This window comes from Chanodichthys erythropterus, chromosome 14, assembly GCF_024489055.1.
Source record: "Chanodichthys erythropterus isolate Z2021 chromosome 14, ASM2448905v1, whole genome shotgun sequence".
Classification (NCBI taxonomy): domain Eukaryota; kingdom Metazoa; phylum Chordata; class Actinopteri; order Cypriniformes; family Xenocyprididae; genus Chanodichthys; species Chanodichthys erythropterus.
Window position 1 is genome coordinate 21,973,817 of NC_090234.1, and position 18,671 is coordinate 21,992,487.

Here is an 18,671-nt window from a genome sequence, read left to right on the forward strand (position 1 = left end):
AATAATTATAAGTTGTATTGCAGATAAAATGTGTTATCAATCCTGAATTTTTATTATTGTATGCTTACTTTTGCACATCTAGAGTTTTGACTTGCAGCATAAGGTCTAATGCACTTAACAGCTTATTCTGAGCAAGAACCACCCACTTAGACATAAGAAGACCTTCTGACTGATTACAAAGAACCCAACCAAGTTCTTTTTTGTTCTCATATGTTGATAATTACATGGGTTTATGTGAAATATGCCTTTTTGCAATATGCTGACATATCATCCTTGCCCTCTGAGATTGTAAATCTCAAAAAATTGTAATACCACTACCCTTAGACAGGGGGCAGTAAGTCTATTCTATCTCCCACCCAAAGGAAGAGTGGTCTGAATGCTAATTAGAGATGCTGAGAACTGAAATGAAGGAATAGATAGAGCTGGTCTTATTTCAACACTGCCAGACTGGCCCAGTGGCTGAGATTCACTGTCCGCCTCCAGGCAAGATTAATGCAATCCTAGCAGTCAATAAAAGAAAGGGGGGATGCATTCATTCAAATGTAGCCGGTGAACTCATTCAGGGCAAAACGGAGCATAAATTCAGCGAAGGTTCATAGGAGGAGCAGATTGCTGATCACGTGTTGGCCGGGCAAGTGTGTATTTTCTCATGTGCTAAAATCTCTCTTTACAGCTATCTCCATATCCAGCCACCCTTACCCTGGCCAAGTGCAAGAAGAGGATGTCATGTAAGAACACACACACACACACACACACACACACACACACACACACACACACACACACACACACACACACACACACACACACACACACACACACACACACACACACACACACACACACACACACACACACACACACACACACACACACACACACACACACACGTCCTTCTTTCTGGCAGCTAAAGCTGATAAAGTACTCTGTGGGACCAAATACAGACTGAGCGTATTAGTTGGGCTGGTACCAAATCACAGACCCAGTGGTGGGGAAAAGAAAGCAATCAGCCAAATGATGGGCTTTAGATAAGATATGCAAACATTGCTCTGACATTTTCATTCTGGTGAAGCACTTGAACTAATGTAATTTGACTCCTGTATTTACTCCTCTTTGATTTTTTTTCCTGAGCTTGGCTTATTGATTACTAACCCAATATAATGTGTGTTTACTCTGAAGGTGGTTCGGAGGTTAATTGATTCAATGTGGCCACCCAAACATGCTTGTATTTTGAACACTGTGGGCAATTTCAACCGTGCCTAAATTTGAAAGATACGCTCTGTAAAATGAGCGCAATTGTTTCAGTCTCACAGCTGGGATGAGACTGGCTTGTCGCCTGCTACTTAGGCTTAGGCTGAGAGGAAAAACATGCAGAGAAGGCAAGTAAAGTGAAGAAGAATAGGTTGGCTATTCAAACTTAAAAAAAAAAAAAAGATTCAATGAGTAGCTGAAAAGAGCAGAAAATAATGCTTTCCAGATACTTACATCAAAAGCAAAGTCCCTTTAAGGCAAGTCAAAGCACTTGGCGGCCACATTGGTAACAGCCTCAGGCAGCTTTTGCAAGTACAAATAGAGTGCTGCAGGAATGAGTCCTAAAGCCCAGAAATTATTTAGCATTTTTGAACTTCTCGTTCCATCGTTCTGCAGTCAATGTTTTTTTTTTTGAATGGGGTTTTGGTTATATGACTGAAATAAGGTCTGAGAAACAAGATATTTTTTCTGTAATACCCCACTTTTTTAAGCTTTTACTGGCTAAATGGGACCACAATGGCTGTCGGAGACATTAAACACAGGAAAACTCATTTACTCTCTATAGTCAGTTTTTAAAGCCTTGTATTAATACTCGCGCTCTTACCATTCTAAATCAAACTTTCCAACTTGTAGATTTAAATAAAGCTTAAAATATTTGTTGGAAACTTAAGAGATGGTGACACTGAAGTCAAGCGACCATTATGTAGTTTTTTTATAGCCTATTTTTTATTTTTTTATTTATGATGATTATATTTAGGCTTGTATTTAACTGTGAAGATGATCTTGATGAACAAAATGTGTAAGAATCATAAACTTTTGTTGGTCTCAGAGGTTATTTTCAGAAATAATCAAAAAGCCAATAGAAAAGCCCTATTGGCTTTTTGTCGAGTGAACCATGGTGATGCTAACTTCTAGGTTGGCATTCAAAATTACATCACAAGATTATGTTTCAATAACATATTTTAATGAGTGATTTCTAAACTTGTCTCATGTCTAATGAAATCTGATTGGCTGATGGCAGCCATATTTTTTAATTTGTTGTTCGAAGTTGTTGTCATCTTAGTTAGGACGAGCTGGATCTTAACCATAGTTTAGCACCATTTTATCATGAGGTTTATCATTTTTATAGTTTCAACAACTGCCTGAAGTTTTCTGTGAGTGAAACCAAATGTAATCAAATTGACTTATTCAGGAATTATAGCTGAATTATAAAAGTAATAAAAAGTGTTTCAATATGACCTTAGGAGGCAGTAAGAAAAGCTGCAATACAAAGTTCCAAAATTGTCTAGGAAAGTCTGAAGCTGTGGACTAGTACATTCTAAGTAGTTTCTTGACTTTAGTGATCAACCAACGGAGTCCTTCTTCTGAATATAAAATGATTCTCGCTTCTGCATTCAGGCTCAACTCTCTGTGGTATGAGACTTCTGTCTTTCCCTGAGATCAGTTCATTCTTATTTGTCCTCCATTTTTGCTATATTTTTTGGAGTTCTTGGGAGCAGAGAAGGGACGCAAAGGAGTCGCATTAAAGGCAAAAGCTCAGCTGGTGACTGCTAGAAAAAGAAGTGTCCTGCTGAGACTGAACTCTTGATCGTTCTGACTCTGTCTTACACAATTCTCACAGATTGAGAGATCTTAATTCTCATGGCTTTCATGTTTTCTCCTCACTGTGTCTGGTGCCGTTATAAATGCATCAGGCTTGACTGAAGAACAGTGTTAAGCTCATGTGTGACACTGTTGGAAATATGAAGTGCAGTTTGTAAGGGTAAGACAGCAGGACAGGCTTTTAAAATATGTCTCTGCACTTGCCAACTGCCACAGAATCACTGCTTTTTTTGCAGGTGTGTCTATAAAATGCACAGCTATGGACCCATTTACTTTATTAATACATGTTTCTGTTCTTATTACTAACTATTATTTGTACATTTTATATATATATATAAAAATAGAGAGAGAATATTTTTAGTTGTAGTAATGTTTCACAATATTAGTTTTCACAACTTTTGATCAAATAAGAGAATAAAATACTTTTTTTTTTTTTTTTTTCAAATTGTAAAAAAAAAATAAAATAAAATAAAATGATCCCAAGCATTTGTCTGGTAGTACATGTGTATATATATAAAATATAAAAATGAAATCTAAATATATTTATAAAATACACACATATATAATACATATAACACACACATACATATAATATATATATATATATATATAATTTTTTTTTTTTTTTTTTTTTTTTTTTTTTTTACCATATAAATGGACACATGAGGTCATATACTCTGAACTCGCATGTCCTCCATATTAAGATCTTTGTTTTTGTCTACTCAAGGGTGAGCGGTTTGGTCAGCATCCTGGTTGCGCTTTGTGTCCTCACTGGCTACTCCATCATGACTGCCAGCTTTGTCATCTATGAAGTTCAGGAACATCACACGGGCTCCAAGAGACTCCAACAGATCTCTGGCATCAGCGAACCTTTTTACTGGATCATCAACTTCTTCTATGATATGGTACTTCAGTAGTAGTTGATAGATTTCAGCCTTTTAGATCTGTTGCATTGATCTAAAATATCTAAAAACCAAAGCTATGCCAAGACTAGATGAACTGAAGACTAGAATAACCATTTTTGCCATTTTTGATTACTCGGATTATATAATTAATGTAATATTAATAAAAATATACATCACAGAATTTACGAGGTCGTTTCTGTTGCATTGCAGGCTCTTTACATGGTTCCCGTGGTCCTCTCAGTGGCGATGATAGCAGCGTTCCAGCTCCCAGCCTTCACGGAGAGGCAGAACCTTGGCGCGGTCACACTTCTGCTGGTGCTATTTGGGTCAGCATACATTAGAGTCCCTTTACCACCAGAGATTTTCCTGTCACAAGACAGACGTCTCATTAGAACGTCTCAGTGCTGACAGGTCCTCAAGGCACTAGAGCTTCACGAATGTATTATTCAGCAAACGCCACACGTCGCAGTATTGGCAAAGGGGAAGTTTTAGTTAATGCACCATCTTTCAGGTAAACACAGGCTCTCTGCTAGAAAGAGGAGAGCTGCTTGAAGCTTTCCTGCAAGGCCTGGGCTCTGAAGAAGCGATTTCACACACTCCGTCACCCAGTTAATTGCATTGTGGAGAGCAGTGAGGCCACTCGCAGTCAGTCTTTAGGCTTCAGAGCTCCAGGCTGCTTGGGAGGCCCTTCATTGTGTGAAGTCAGCAGTCTTGGCCCGCATTCATCCGCCTGTGAGCTCACCGGCTCTCGGTCCATAAATAACCACACATCACAGCAATCCGACCACTTTCCCTTCAACCTGCTTAATTGCTTTTGTTTAGTTGAGCGAAGTGGACTTTCCACCACTAACAGTATACGCACAGAGGCCGGCGAACGCACGCACGCACGCACGCACGCACACACACACACACACACACACACACACACACACACACACACACACACAGTACCCCCTCAGTTTAAACACATCCTCTTCCTTGACCCCGCCACCCCAATCACCAAGAGTAATGAATAAAAAAACAGATCATTCTGTGGTGCTGAAGAGGAGAGAGAATGCTTCACGAAGAGGAAATAGATGAACTCATTTATCTTCTGGCCTCTTAGCTCAACTGTGGAATATATTCTCTCTTTCTCTTTGCTAAACTCAAAGCTGAAGTCTTACTATAGTTCTTTTGTCTTCCTCCATGTTATAATTCTTCTATTCAGACATTTTTAAGCTTGCCACTTATCACATTGATGTCACTTTCTTTTCAGCTTCTCCACCTTCCCTTGGATGTATCTTCTGTCTGCGTTATTCAAGGATACAGAGATGGCATTCATTGGTTACGTTTGCATCAATCTCTTCATCAGTATCAACACCATCATCTCCACATCCATTATCTACTTCCTGGGTCAGCTTAACCAGAATGACCAGGTAGGAGAGGAGTCAGAGGGACGTTTTACCCCCAAATGAAAAGAAAATTATATTTTGCACAAGAAACTGAAACCAATTTTAAGATCATTTAGAATTTTTGCTTTGTGATATTTTTTCATGACAATTAAGCACATTTATTGCCCTAAAAATTCTCATTACTATCATTCTTTTTTCTTTTTTTTAAGTCCTTAGTAAGTATGGACAGACGTTGGGGTAGATTTTTTCAGTGTTATGGAAAGACGTATCTTAGGCTCGCCAAGGCTGAATATGTTTGATTAAAAATACAGTACAACAAAAATACTGTGAAATATTACTACATTTTAAAATAGCCATTTCCTATTTGAATGTATTTTAAAATGTAATTCATCCTTTTGATGGCAAAGCTGAATTTTCAGCATCATTACTCCAGTCTTCAGTGTCACATGATCATATGATCATTCAGAAACCATTTTAATATGTTGATTTGGTGCTCAAGAAACATTTCTTATTATTCTCATCAATGTTGAAAACGTCATGCTGCTGAATATTTTTTTTTTGGAAACAGTGATACATTTTTTTCATGATTCTTTGATGAATATAAAGTTTAAAAAACAGCATTTGTTTGAAATATAAATCTTTTGTAACATTATAATTGTCACTTTTGGTCAGTTAAATCCATCCTTGCTGATTAAAAGAAAAAAATTCCCCAATTTTTGGAACTGCAGTGTATAGAATAGAACAGAGAATATAGAATATTCAAATAAATTTCCACCAAGCAAATAAAATGATCAACAAAATAGTCCGGACAGATGCCCTGAATAGCTTTGCACATTGTCCTTCCTTCTCTAACTTGCTCTCACTGTCTATTTCAGAGCATCCAGAATGTGTACCGTACCATGAGCAACATATTCCTAGTCTTCCCTCAGTTCAGCTTTGGCAATGGGTTCATGGAGTTGACAAGGGTTGACATGCAGGTGCAAATCTTGAGCGCTTTCGGGGTGGACGCCTACAAGAACCCCTTCAGCATGGATGTTCTGGGATGGATGTACATCTCCATGTTCCTGCAGGGTTTCATCTGCTTCACGCTCCGCCTGCTACTTAACAAGACACTCCTTCGCAAAGTCAGGTACACCTGAGGCTCTGGCACTACTGATTTAAAGTGGTTAGTAAAATCTGTTACACTGCAGCTGTCTCATTTTTGTGCATTTGTGTATTCTTCACAGACATTTATTCTGCTGGAAGAGGAACGTTGTTCAGAGCTATACTCCCAATGAAGATGAAGATGTGGTGGCTGAACGCTTGCGTGTGGCCCGTGGGGATGCAAGTGCAGATATTCTGCAGGTTAATCAGCTGACTAAGGTGTACCAAAACCTGAGCAAGAGGGTACAGGCGGTGAAGAAGCTGTCTGTTGGCATCCCATCTGGCGAGGTCTGTGCCATTTGCATAGTAACATTTATTATGAGATGATTTTCCGATTATCAACAACAATTGATCATTGATTTTGTGCGTTGATAAGTGGGTGTAAGAATGTGTACTCTGAGAGTAAATTGCGTAAATTCAGATGTTGTTGTGCTTTAAACTAAAAAAAAATAAGAGTTTCAGGGAGTTGAAGACGTTTTTGTGTGAACATTAAATGAAATGTCCAAATCAATAATGATTTAACCAGAATATGGTGCTTAATCAGAAAATGTGCATGTAGATGTGATCACAGGGGGGAAATGCAGCTATATATACCTAGAAATTCTTGTTTAAGAAACTTTGCATGCTGTGCTTCATTATCTTCTATGGTTTCAATGTTATTCATAGAAGATTTATGATTCAGCTGGTAAGAATAGTCAATGACAGCAAAACATTCAATGTGAATGAATGGAAGTTCAATATCGTCCTTAGTGTTTTGGATTGCTGGGAGTCAATGGTGCAGGGAAGACCACTACCTTCAAGATGCTGACAGGAGACATTAGCCCTACAGATGGCTCAGCTAAGATCCGTGACATTGATGGGTACTTTTTTTTCCCCTTTTAAAAGCTACATCTGGTACCTTTACTGTTGCTCACCGTCTTTTTCTGATGCATTTTATTAGACATTTGTGTTAGGTTTCATTGCATGTTCGTAAATCTCCCTGGCCTGTGTCCTCAGGAGGATGGTTGACATCATAGACTGCAGGAGAGAGGGCATAAACATTGGTTACTGCCCCCAGGTGGACGCACTGGATGACCTCCTGACTGGAGAAGAACATCTCTATTTTTACTCCCGCATCAGGGGCATCTCCAAGAGGGAGACTGACCAGGTAAGGTCACAGCTATAACAACATCTATTTTGTTCTGGCAAAGGCCATTTTCTTATCAAAGTGACCTACAAACTTTGATTCAGTGCTTGTTTTCAGTTGTAATGATACCTCTGTGCATGGTTGTCACTTTATTTGCCAAAATTCCAGTATTCAGTACCAATTTCAAGAGTTCAAAAGTTTGGGGTCAGTAACATTTAATTATAACATTTAATAATAACACATTTTGGTTTTTTTTTCTTCAGCAAAGGAACATCAAATTGATCAAAAGCTATCAGTGCATTTATAATGTTACAAAAGATTTCTATTTCAAATAAATGCTGTTCTTTTGAACATTCTATTCATCAAAGAATCATAAAAAAACGTTAGTTTCCACAAAAATATTAAGAAGCACAACTAATTTCAACATTGATAATAATATGAAATGTTTTGTTGAGCAGCAAATTAGCATATTAGAATGATTTCTGAAGGATCATGTGACACTGAAGACTGGAGTAATGATGCTGAAAATTCAGCTTTGACATTACAGTAATAAATTACATTTTAAAATATATAAAAATACAAAATAGATATTTTATTATTAATATTATTGTTTTACTGTTTTTGATCAAATAAATGCAGCCATGGTAAGCATATGGAGACGACTTTAAAATAATCTAAAAATCTTACTGACCCCAACTTTAAACAGCTTTAAACTGTGTATATATAAACAAACTCAATTTAAAGTCACACATGCACAAGTTAAAGGTAGTCGTCTGAGTCATTACTGAGTCAGTAGTTTTAGTATTGCCAATAATAAAAAGAGACTGGTATCATTACATCTTTTTTTTTTTTTTTTTTTATTTTGGCATCGACTTGATTCTGAAATGCTGGTACTTTTGACATCCCTGCTTATATGCAGCTAAATGTATGCCACTGATAGTGTGCTGGGTGGAAATAAGATAGAAGAGACGAGATGTATCAGACAGCTGTCTTTTTATATCACGTCTCAACTCACTGACCCACTGAAATCATTTAACAGTCTAAGAAAGATTTTTCTGTTTTTCGTCAAGTGTGACTCTAGTCTGATAACTATGGAAGCTTGTTGCCGCCAATAAATAAAAAAAAAGGTAATTGCGACTTTTTATCTCACAATTCTGACTTTATAACACACAATTCTGACTTTATATCACACAATTTTGACTTCATAACCCGCAATTCTGACTTTATTTCATGCAATTTTGACTTTGTAACTCGGAATTTTGACTTTATAACTCGCAATTGTGAGTTTATATCTGGCAATTGTGAGAGAGAATTTAGAATTGTGAGATATAAACTTGCAATTATGAGAAAAAAAGTCAGAAATGTGAGATATAAACACGCAATTATGAAAAAAAAAAAGTCAGAATTCTGAGATAAAAAGTCGCAATTACCTTTTTTATTTAATGGTGGAAACAAGCTTCCATAAATAACGTCTTTCCACACATGTAAAAACATGTCAGGAAATGGAGGTTTAATAGCCATTCTGAAAGCACCAGTGTGATTGAGATGCTGCTGTTGTGACTGAGACCAGCATCACTAGTTTTAACCAACTTTGCAAAGCGAGTCTACTCGCTTGACCAGCACTAAACAACATTGACCCAAATGGAAATCCCTGCTGGACTTTTCAGTAGGATGTGAATAGACCTCAGTTTGGTATTGTCTGAGTATTGCATTTGACAGGAAATGGTTGGCTCTTCTCCACATTGATTAATGAGGAAGCTAATTAATCTTGCATTCTCCCAGGATTATTGGTAAAAAGCACTTCTGTAAAACTTGCCTTTGGCTGCAGATGTGAACTCTTTATCAGTTTTCCTAAAGATTGAAACACGGGTCTGAGAAAAATAGCTTGCATAAAAGGTTGCTAGGTCATATTAGAAAGTTATTATGAAAATAAGTTTAAAGAATTAGTTCACTTCAGAATTAAAATTTCCTGATAAATTATTCACCCCCATGTCATCAAAGATGTTCATGTCTTTCTTATGAAAGCCCGTTTCCGCCACTAAAAAAAAAAAAAAAAAAGCCATAAAAAAAAAAAAAAGATTAATTGCGACTTTTGATCTCAGAATTCTGACTTTTTAACTCGCAATTGTGAGTTTATATCTCACAATTGCGAGAAGTCAGAATTCTGCAATTAATCTTTTTTTTTTTTTTGTGGCGGAAACAGGCTTCCATAATAAACACGCAATTGCGAGTTAAAAAGTCGCAATTATTCTTTTTTTTTTTTTTTTTTTTTTTTTTTGGGGTTTTTTGGGGGGGGGGGGGGGGGTTTGTTTTGTTTTGTTTTTTAGTGGCAGAAACGGGCTTCCATATCCATACATACTTTCCTCAGTAAAAAAAAAAAAAAAATGTTTTTTGAGGAAAACATTCCAGGTTTTTTCTCCATATAGTGGACTTCTCTGGGGTTCAGTGGGTTGAAGGTCCAAATTGCAGTTTCAGTGCAGCTTCAGTGAACCCCAGTGAAGTCCACTATATGAAGAAAAATCCTGGAATGTATTCCTCAAAAACCTTAAAGGGTTAGTTCACAGAAAAATGAAAATTCTGTCATTTTTTACTCACCCTCGTGTCGTTCCACATCTGTAAGACCTTTGTCCATCTTCAGAAAACAAATTAAGATCTTTTTGATGAAATTTGAGAGGTTTCTGTCTCTCCATAGAGATCCAACTACCACTCCAAGGTAGTTAAAAAAGGTAGGAAAAAGACATCAATAAAGTACTCCATGTGACTCCAGTGGATTAAACTCAATTTTAGGAAGTGTTGTGAGTGCTTTGTTTGCACAATAAAACATAATTTACCACTTACAAAAATATTGATCTGTAACGCGCGTTCCCGAGAGTGTCACGTCGCATGTGTGTTGTGTTCAGATTTGCGCATCAACACAATCCACAATGCATTGTTGCATGAACACGCTTTGGATAATGTTATTTTGTAAATAAAGTTGTTTTGTTTTTTTGTTTTTTTGCACAAACAAAGCACTCATGTCACTTCATAATATTGAGTTTAAGTCACTGGAGTAACATGTAGTACTTTAATAATGTCTTTTTCCTAACTTTCTGGACCTTGGAGTGGTAGTTGCATTGGATCTCTATGGAGAGACAGAAACCTCAGACTTCATCAAAAATATCTTAATTCGTGTTCCGAAGTTGAACGAAGGTCTTACGGATGTGGAACGACATGAGGGTGAGTAATAAATGACAGAAGGTTCATTTTTGTCTGAACTAACCCTTTAATATCTTTTCGACTGAAGAAAGAAAGACATGAACATCTTGGATGACATGGGGGTATTTAAATTGTCAGGAAATTTTCCTTCAGAAGTGAACTAATCCTTTAAGTTTAAGTTTGAATAGTGTTCTTATTAATCAATAGGTTATCAATAGCTGTGGTTCACACCAAATCATGCCTTTTATTGCTTTTATACTGCAGCAGCAATGTCAATATGAAGACACTGATGTTCAATAAATAAAGTTAAATGTATGGAATAAAGGAGTTTCTAAATGAGATTTTAGAGTCAGAACAATCCGACTCTAATTTTGTACATTATTTTGTAATGCAGGACCAGCCATGCTGTTCTCAACAGCTAAATTGCTGAAAGTACACAGAACTGTTTAGAGGATAAATCACACTGCTTTATGTCTATTTTCTCTTTATTGCATCTCGCACAATATTTTTATATATAAGGCTTAAACTTGAACTGAATAAATCAACTCCATTATGATCAGAGACTGTGACACGCATTTATGACGTTATGAGCACATATCTCCAACACACACTTACCTCACTGTCAAGCTTTTTCCTTTCTCTAATGTAATTCAGGGTTGTCTCTACTGATACTTTAGCTGCTGGTTAGCCTGCGGAGAAAGGATGTCAAATAATACATATAATGACGTGAAAATGAAACAGTCCTAGAACTTTCTGCAAGATGAGTCATCCATGAAAATTGTGATAAATTGTGTTAAAAGTCGAAAGGAAGATGCTTTTATATGAAGCTTGCCACCTACAGTTACGTGAAAAAATTCAACAAATTTAAAAACGAAAATTCATTGTTTACTCAACCTCATGTTGTTTTAAAACTACATCATCTGCCAAGGTAAATGTTTTGAAGAATGTTCTTTTTTCTATACAATGAAAGTGGATGGTGATCAAGAGCAAGATTTTCAGGGAATAATCTGTTCTGTTTCTCACACAAGCTATCGATTGGCTTCAGAACATTTATAAAAGAACACAATGCCACACAAGTCACGTAGACTATTTTTATGCTGCTTTTTGGTGCTTGACAGTCTCTGGTCACCATCCACTTTCATTGTAAGAAAAAGAGCTGCTTGAACATGCTACAGAAGTTATCCTTTTTATATTTCCGTGAATTAAAGAAAGTTATAAGGGTGAGTAAATAGTAACAGAATATTCATACTTGGAGAGCTAACCCTTTAAATCTTTGAGTAAAGTTGATATAAAGTGCAACTTTGTATAAAATGAAGTAAAACCAGCACCCTGTAATGATGATGTTACCCTTCTATAAAAAGGGCAGAGAAAGAATTGACTTAACAATCTATGAATACCATCAGTCATCTTTTGGCTACCGAAGGCCTTTGCGTAGAAGCTGCTGAGACTTTGAAATGGCTTTTGCGGTTTGGCCCATTAACTTGGATTAGAGGATTCAGAGGAAACGGCTGGTAAATTTTGATGTCCTGAGGGAAGTGCGCAGTACAATGCCGGCCCAAAAGGATGATCTGTAGGTGCACATAACCCCTGTTAGATGGAGAGTCTTTTATGGTTTCTTGCAAGTTTATGAGAAGCTATTTAAATTCATAGAATGTCTACTTGGATCCTTTGATGTATGAATCCAATTAGTTAAATGAATGCAGAAACCATGACATGCTCTGTGTGGGGTCAAATGTCAACAGGCATTTAATCAAAACATTATTCAAAGTGACTCATTATGATGTCAAGACTACACAATTAACGTGTTAGAACAACTTGTTAAGCCTTTTTGGGAACAATTGTTAATCAAAGCTAAATTGCAGGGAAATTATGACTGAACAGCTAGTGTGGAACATGCTTTAAAATAGGGTTGCACAATTTTGGAAAAACATCAAATTGGGATATTTTTTTCCTGATAAAAATTGCAATTGTGATTTAAATGGTTTAAAGGGATAGTTCACCCAAAAAGGAAAATTCGTCATCATTTACTCACTGTTGTTCCAAACTTGTATTTATTTTTAATGCTAAACGCAAAAGAAGATATTCTGAAGAATGTTTGTAACCAAACAGTTGATGGGCCTCATTGACTTCCATAGTATTTTTTTTCTATACTATGGTGCCCATCAACTGTTTGGTTAACCGTATTCCTCAAAATATCTTCTTTTGTGTTCAGCAGAAGAAAGAAATTCATACAGGTTAAGGGTGAGTAAATGATGACAAAATTTTCGTTTTTGGGTGAACTTTCCCTTTAAAGCTGTCTTATTTTCTTTATTTTCAAACATTAAACCATCAAGATTTTATTTTGGCAAACATCACTATTACTGTTATAGTGTTAGGGATTTGAACAAACCCAAGTAAACAACCTCATACTGTAGCCACACTCTGGCAACCAACCACAACACCTATATTTCAGACAAGAGGCACTCATATTTGCATCATAAAATTTATACACACTGTGAGAATCTCAATATTTGATCTTTTTTTTTCTTTAGGTTGTGAACTATCTGTTGAAAAAGTTGGAGCTGAATTACCACAGACACAATACAAGTGAGAACTACAGTTGTGGAACACGCCGGAAGCTGTCTACAGCCTTGGCCCTGATTGGAAACCCACAGATCCTTCTCCTGGTGAGTGAAAAAAAACACACATCATCCTGCAAAGCTGAGACTAGTTACCATTTAGTAATCCGTACAGTTAAATAAATCACTTTATACTCCGGGGCTGTTGAATACTTGAATCTGATAGGTTGACGAATGTTCTAAGGTGTGCAATTATTTTCAGGGACACGCATGGCTAAAGTAGTTCCAGGCAGGTCTTAACTATATTACATGTCCATATAATTTTACCAAACTTTACTTCAAAGGTCCTATAATAGCAAAAGAACAAAAACCCACATCGACACTGACCGAGCAAATAAACATAGTCAACAATAGGATAAACAACAAATTATTTCCATGGTTTTGCCACAAAATTACGTTTTATTGTGTACGGAAAGCATATACTCTCTTTCTCCACCTCTCTCTCCCACTCAAAAGAACACACTTAAAGTACGGACACACACTCGCACAGAAACGTGTTGTCAGCGCTGCTCTGACAATTTTAGCACTAAAAAATAGCAATGTAAAAGCTACATGACATTTCTCACTAGCGAGGTAATAACGGCGCTGTTCTTGAAGCAGATAAACTTACAGTTTCGCTATTAGTAGAGACATTGCTGCTGCCAAAATCTGTTCAGAGACCCATAGACTTCTCTCTCTCTAATAACTGCATTAGTTGGCCATCAATGGCTCAAGCCTCTGTCACTAGCTCTAAAACTGTGTTTTGGAATTAGTAAAATAAGCGTGGGAAGAGATGCTTAAGATATTAGTCCCACACACGAGCTTTTTAAAGACAAAAACCTGACGAATGTGTTAAAATACAACATCTAAACAATGTCTTGAGGTGTGTTAACCATAGTATAAGCAGAATAATTGACTTCAGGCTGTTGAATTATTAGGAAATAATGCACACTGTTTCGCGTCATGGCCGCATTAACAACTCGGTCATGCATTATTCTCTAATAATTCAATGGCCCATCGTCACTTATTCCTTACAATATTGCATGTTGTCTTGAGTGTTTGCTCAGAGGGGTTTGAATGGGTAAAATGTTGCATACTCGTTACAAACATCTCTGAAATGCGTCGGTGTGCTGGCCAAAGTCTCATAGCACATCAGTTATTCTGACTTGAAATGTTGGCTTGGTGCATTGCACAATCGCATTTACCTGGGGAGTGTGTGGGATTTGCATTGGATTTTTCGGTTTCTGTTTAAACTCTCAGAAACTTCCCACATATTTCTTAAATGTCTCTTCTAACCTCTCAGGATGAACCCAGCTCTGGAATGGACCCACGTTCCAAACGACACCTTTGGAAGATCATCTCTGAGCAAGTGATGGGCAAATGTGCTGTGGTTCTGACATCACACAGGTAATGATTGCTCTTGACTGATTTTCTACTCGTTAAATTCTATTCAAATGTATTTGTAAAGCACTTCCCACAATAAATATCATTACAAAGTAGTTTTGCAGACAATGTTGCCTATGTATACATATGTTTTATATATAAATATGTAGTAAAATTTTGCATTAAACATGTTTAACTACATATTATAAGTTAACACCTATTGTAAGTTTTTTTTTTTTTTTTTTTTAACCTGTGTATCATTTCAGACAATGCTTCGTGAAGCCAACATTCAAAGTTTGTCTTAAAAATGTATCTTGTTTTCACTGATACTAGATAAAACTAAAGTTTAAGACAAACTTTGAATGTTGGCTTCACTAAGCATTGCCTGAAACTTTAAATAGTTTTTAAAAAGCCTGAAGACAGTGATGCATTATATACTAAGATTCTAGGTATATCTCATGCTGCTTGAGATCTTTCAGCATAGTACATTTCTACAGAAAGTTTTTACCAAATTCGATGGCTTTGAGAGAGTTGAAAAGGGAGTTTCAGCAACATGTCTTTGTGTCCTACAGTATGGAGGAGTGCGAGGCCCTTTGCACCCGTCTGGCTATAATGGTAAAAGGACAGTTCAGATGTCTCGGCTCCCTACAGCACATCAAGAACAGGTCAGTGGTTTATCTTTCTTTGTTCTGTGTCTCTTCCTACCAATTATTTTCCTTGGTTCTCTCATGTCTCCTTTCGTTTCCCACACTTATTGTTGCTCTAGAGCCTGATAGATCTGATATCCTGTGTAGACACTTCATAATTTGTTCTCAAGTGATAAAATAATTTGTGTTCATCTGACAGGTTTGGCAAAGGATTCACGGTGAGGATGTACTTAGCTGGAGCCTCCTACGATGTAGATATGATCAGTAACTTCATGCAGCAGAATTTCCCCAGCACATGCCTGAAGGTGAGAGAAAAGAGCATATCATAATGACGTTTTTCTTTAATACTTTGTTTTAAGAGAACATATTTTTGGGGTATGTTTTCTGGGATAATTCCTTAATTTAAATGAATTGATCACTTTTATTTCTGGAGTCTTATCATGAGGAATCACACACTGCAAAAAATGCTGTTCTTCGAATTTTTGTCTTGTTTTTAGTCAAAATATCTTAAAGTTCTTAAATCAAAAAGCATTTTCTTGTACAAATTATTTTCTTGTTTCAGAAAAAATAAATCAAAATTAAGTACTTTGTTCCTTAAAACAAGCAAAATAATCTGCCAATGGGTAAGCAAAATAATCTTAGTCCAAACAGAAAACAAGATTATATATCTTATTCTTGGTTTGAAATAAGATTATTTTGCTTACCCCATTGGCAGATTATTTTGCTTGTTTTAAGGAAAAACTTACTTAATTTTGACTTATTTTTCCTGAAAACAAGAAAATAATTTTTACTTGTCAAAAAAAAAATGCTTCTTGATTTAAGTCGTAGATTTTTTTGTCTTGTTTCTAGTCAAAATATCTTAAGTAAGAACAGCATTTTTTGCAGTGCATTCTTTGATTTTTTTTTTTTTTTAAAACAAGTTTTCATTGTTCTATGAAAACATTGTGATAGTTTCAAAACTACTCCAGTCAAAGTGAGTATTTATTTAAAGAGGCCATATTATGCCCTTTTACAAAGCCTTGATTTTGTTTTTGGGTCTTCTAGAATAGGTTTTTATGCTTGAATGTTCAAAAAACATTATTTTTCACAGATTTTACATTGTTGCTGCTGTAACCTTCACTGTTTTTGTTCATTGTCGTTTTGCTCTATTTGATGTTTGATTCACTGCGGGTTCCCTCTACATCAGTGGTCACCAACCTTTTTAAGCCCAAGATCCCTGACCTAGACCTTTTTGAAAGACAAGATCTACTTGATAGAAAAAGACAGCCCAGATTATATTTAGTTTTTTTTTTTCGTGGTCAATGTAGATTCTGATTTATTTATTTTTTACAAGCAAATTGGCCGATTCTGATACTGGTTGCAGATATTTATTATTAATATTATTATAATAAACAAAAATACATAGCCATTTCAAATTAGAGGGAACCACTGCTTTTTAATCACAATCCAAACAAAGATGCTACGCACGTTGCATGAGCAGTTGTTTTTTTATTTGAATTAGATTTAATTTCAAGATTTAAAGCAAAAACAGAACGGTCTGACTTTATCTTTGTGAAATTATAAATGCTACACACACAAAAAAAGCATGAAACAAAAACAGCAGGCTGAATGGGACGTAAATTCACTCTGACAGCAGGTGGCGCTTATGGAGCAGCAGTGATACAGCGTTTCCATGGTTACTGCTGTTTTAGCTACTTTATTCGGAGGTAACAGGAAAATAAAATGCCATTGCCATCGAAATCTTCCTCAACACTGATCTCATTTTAGAGATGAATTCATAATCCCTCACCCCCAATTCAATATTTATATTTTCTTCCTATATTTCGAGCATCGTGAACAGTGAGCAGCTCTGCCTGCTACAGAATTGTCTCCTCTTCGCGTCCGTCTTCAGCGTCTCTGGCCTCTTGTTAACGGCCGTTTACAGACTCGGACATGATGTGGGCTATTTACCTTTATCTGTCTGTCCCAGTAGCTCCAGAAAATGACATAAAAATAAATACAAAAATACAGTACAAAGACTGGATAAATGTAATATATCATATTTCTGTTATTTTCGCGAGCTACTGGAACAGTGATAAGATCGACCAGTCGATCGCGATCGACGGGTTGGCGACCACTGCTCTACATCATACTCTGGGGTTCCCTTACACATTTATGCATATGCGCACTCCTCAAAAACAGCGCTTATTGCTGACACGCTAAAATATATAGAATAAAATGTATATATGTTTAAATGGGATGAAAGATATAGAATATACTGAACGTTAGCTTGCTTATTGTGCCCAAGAAACTATGCTTCTAACCACAGACCCGAGAGCTGTAGTTCCAACTACACAAGTTTGTGAATGTAACTATGGAAACTATGGATCGTCAGACCTATGGTTTCAGGAAACGCCAAATTGTTCAACTATGTTGGTAACAAAGGAAGTTGTGACCATGGTTGGCTAACAAAGCTTTTGGGAAACAAACCCTTATTTAGATCCTGTCTCCAAGAAGCCGCTCCTTCTGAAAAGCCCAGTGTGCTCTGATTGGTCGGCTGGACCAGTGTGTTATGATTGGTCAACCTTTTCTAGCTTTTTTTGTGAATTTCATGCCCCTTATCATAGCTGCAACTTTCAGCACACTACTAATGATATGATCTGGGTGGGAATTATTTAAATGAGGAATTCTGTGACATTGTACGTTCCCTGAAGAAAACTCAAGACTTCAATCGAGGCGTTTCAGTGATTTCAGAAACAGTGTTTACTGATAGAGAGAATAACTCCCTTTGGACTGGACTTTGTGCTTTGCAACTTTTGCAGATTTTTTTCATGCTTAAATAGCAACTTTATACACTGAAGAAAGTTGAAAATGTAAAAAAACACTTTAGGCCCTCTTTAAAACTAAGCTGTGAAATCAGCCTGTTCTGAACTTCTTCAACGTTTTATGTCAGATGAATACATTTAAACATGACAGCTCAAATATGTGCCCACATGCAGTTGTTGAAGATTTAAAACTACAGTATATTGGACTTGACAGCAATGCGCTGTATCTCATTTATCATGTAAATAGGGTGTTTACATAGAAGTGTTAAAGGCACAGCAGCAAAATAAAAACAGCATGGGTGGAGAGAGGGTGGAAATGGTCATAAAAAAGACAAAGACAATTGTTACTAACATTATTTGTGGACCTCAGGGGGAAAAAAATCTTTGATGTGAGCCCTTTAAGTGTATTTTGTTATTTTAGTTGTCTAAGTTAATGTTATCCATCTTCTGTCCACAAAGGATCATCACTCGAATATGGTGGAGTATCACGTTCCTGTTGCTCCTGGTGGTGTGGCTTCAATCTTTGGCCTGTTGGAGGCCAACAAGGCTGTACTGCAAATCAAACACTTTTCAGTCAGCCAGACCACTCTGGATGAGGTAAGATACATAAGCTCCCTTACCCAACAA

The 18,671-nt window shown here is 36.6% G+C and overlaps 1 protein-coding gene across 1 annotated transcript in view; it reads left to right on the forward strand.

Moving 5' to 3' along the window:
- Positions 1-18,671, forward strand: part of abca12 (ATP-binding cassette, sub-family A (ABC1), member 12) — a 42,859-nt gene that overhangs the window by 23,502 nt on the left and 686 nt on the right. The window contains exons 31-43 of the mRNA XM_067408837.1: positions 674-728; positions 3,581-3,758; positions 3,969-4,084; positions 5,014-5,173; positions 6,025-6,278; positions 6,376-6,580; positions 7,043-7,152; positions 7,289-7,439; positions 13,145-13,279; positions 14,514-14,617; positions 15,166-15,258; positions 15,440-15,545; positions 18,504-18,641. Of these exons, the coding sequence (XP_067264938.1) occupies positions 674-728; positions 3,581-3,758; positions 3,969-4,084; positions 5,014-5,173; positions 6,025-6,278; positions 6,376-6,580; positions 7,043-7,152; positions 7,289-7,439; positions 13,145-13,279; positions 14,514-14,617; positions 15,166-15,258; positions 15,440-15,545; positions 18,504-18,641 (1,805 nt within the window). The remainder of the gene's footprint in view (positions 1-673; positions 729-3,580; positions 3,759-3,968; positions 4,085-5,013; positions 5,174-6,024; positions 6,279-6,375; positions 6,581-7,042; positions 7,153-7,288; positions 7,440-13,144; positions 13,280-14,513; positions 14,618-15,165; positions 15,259-15,439; positions 15,546-18,503; positions 18,642-18,671) is intronic.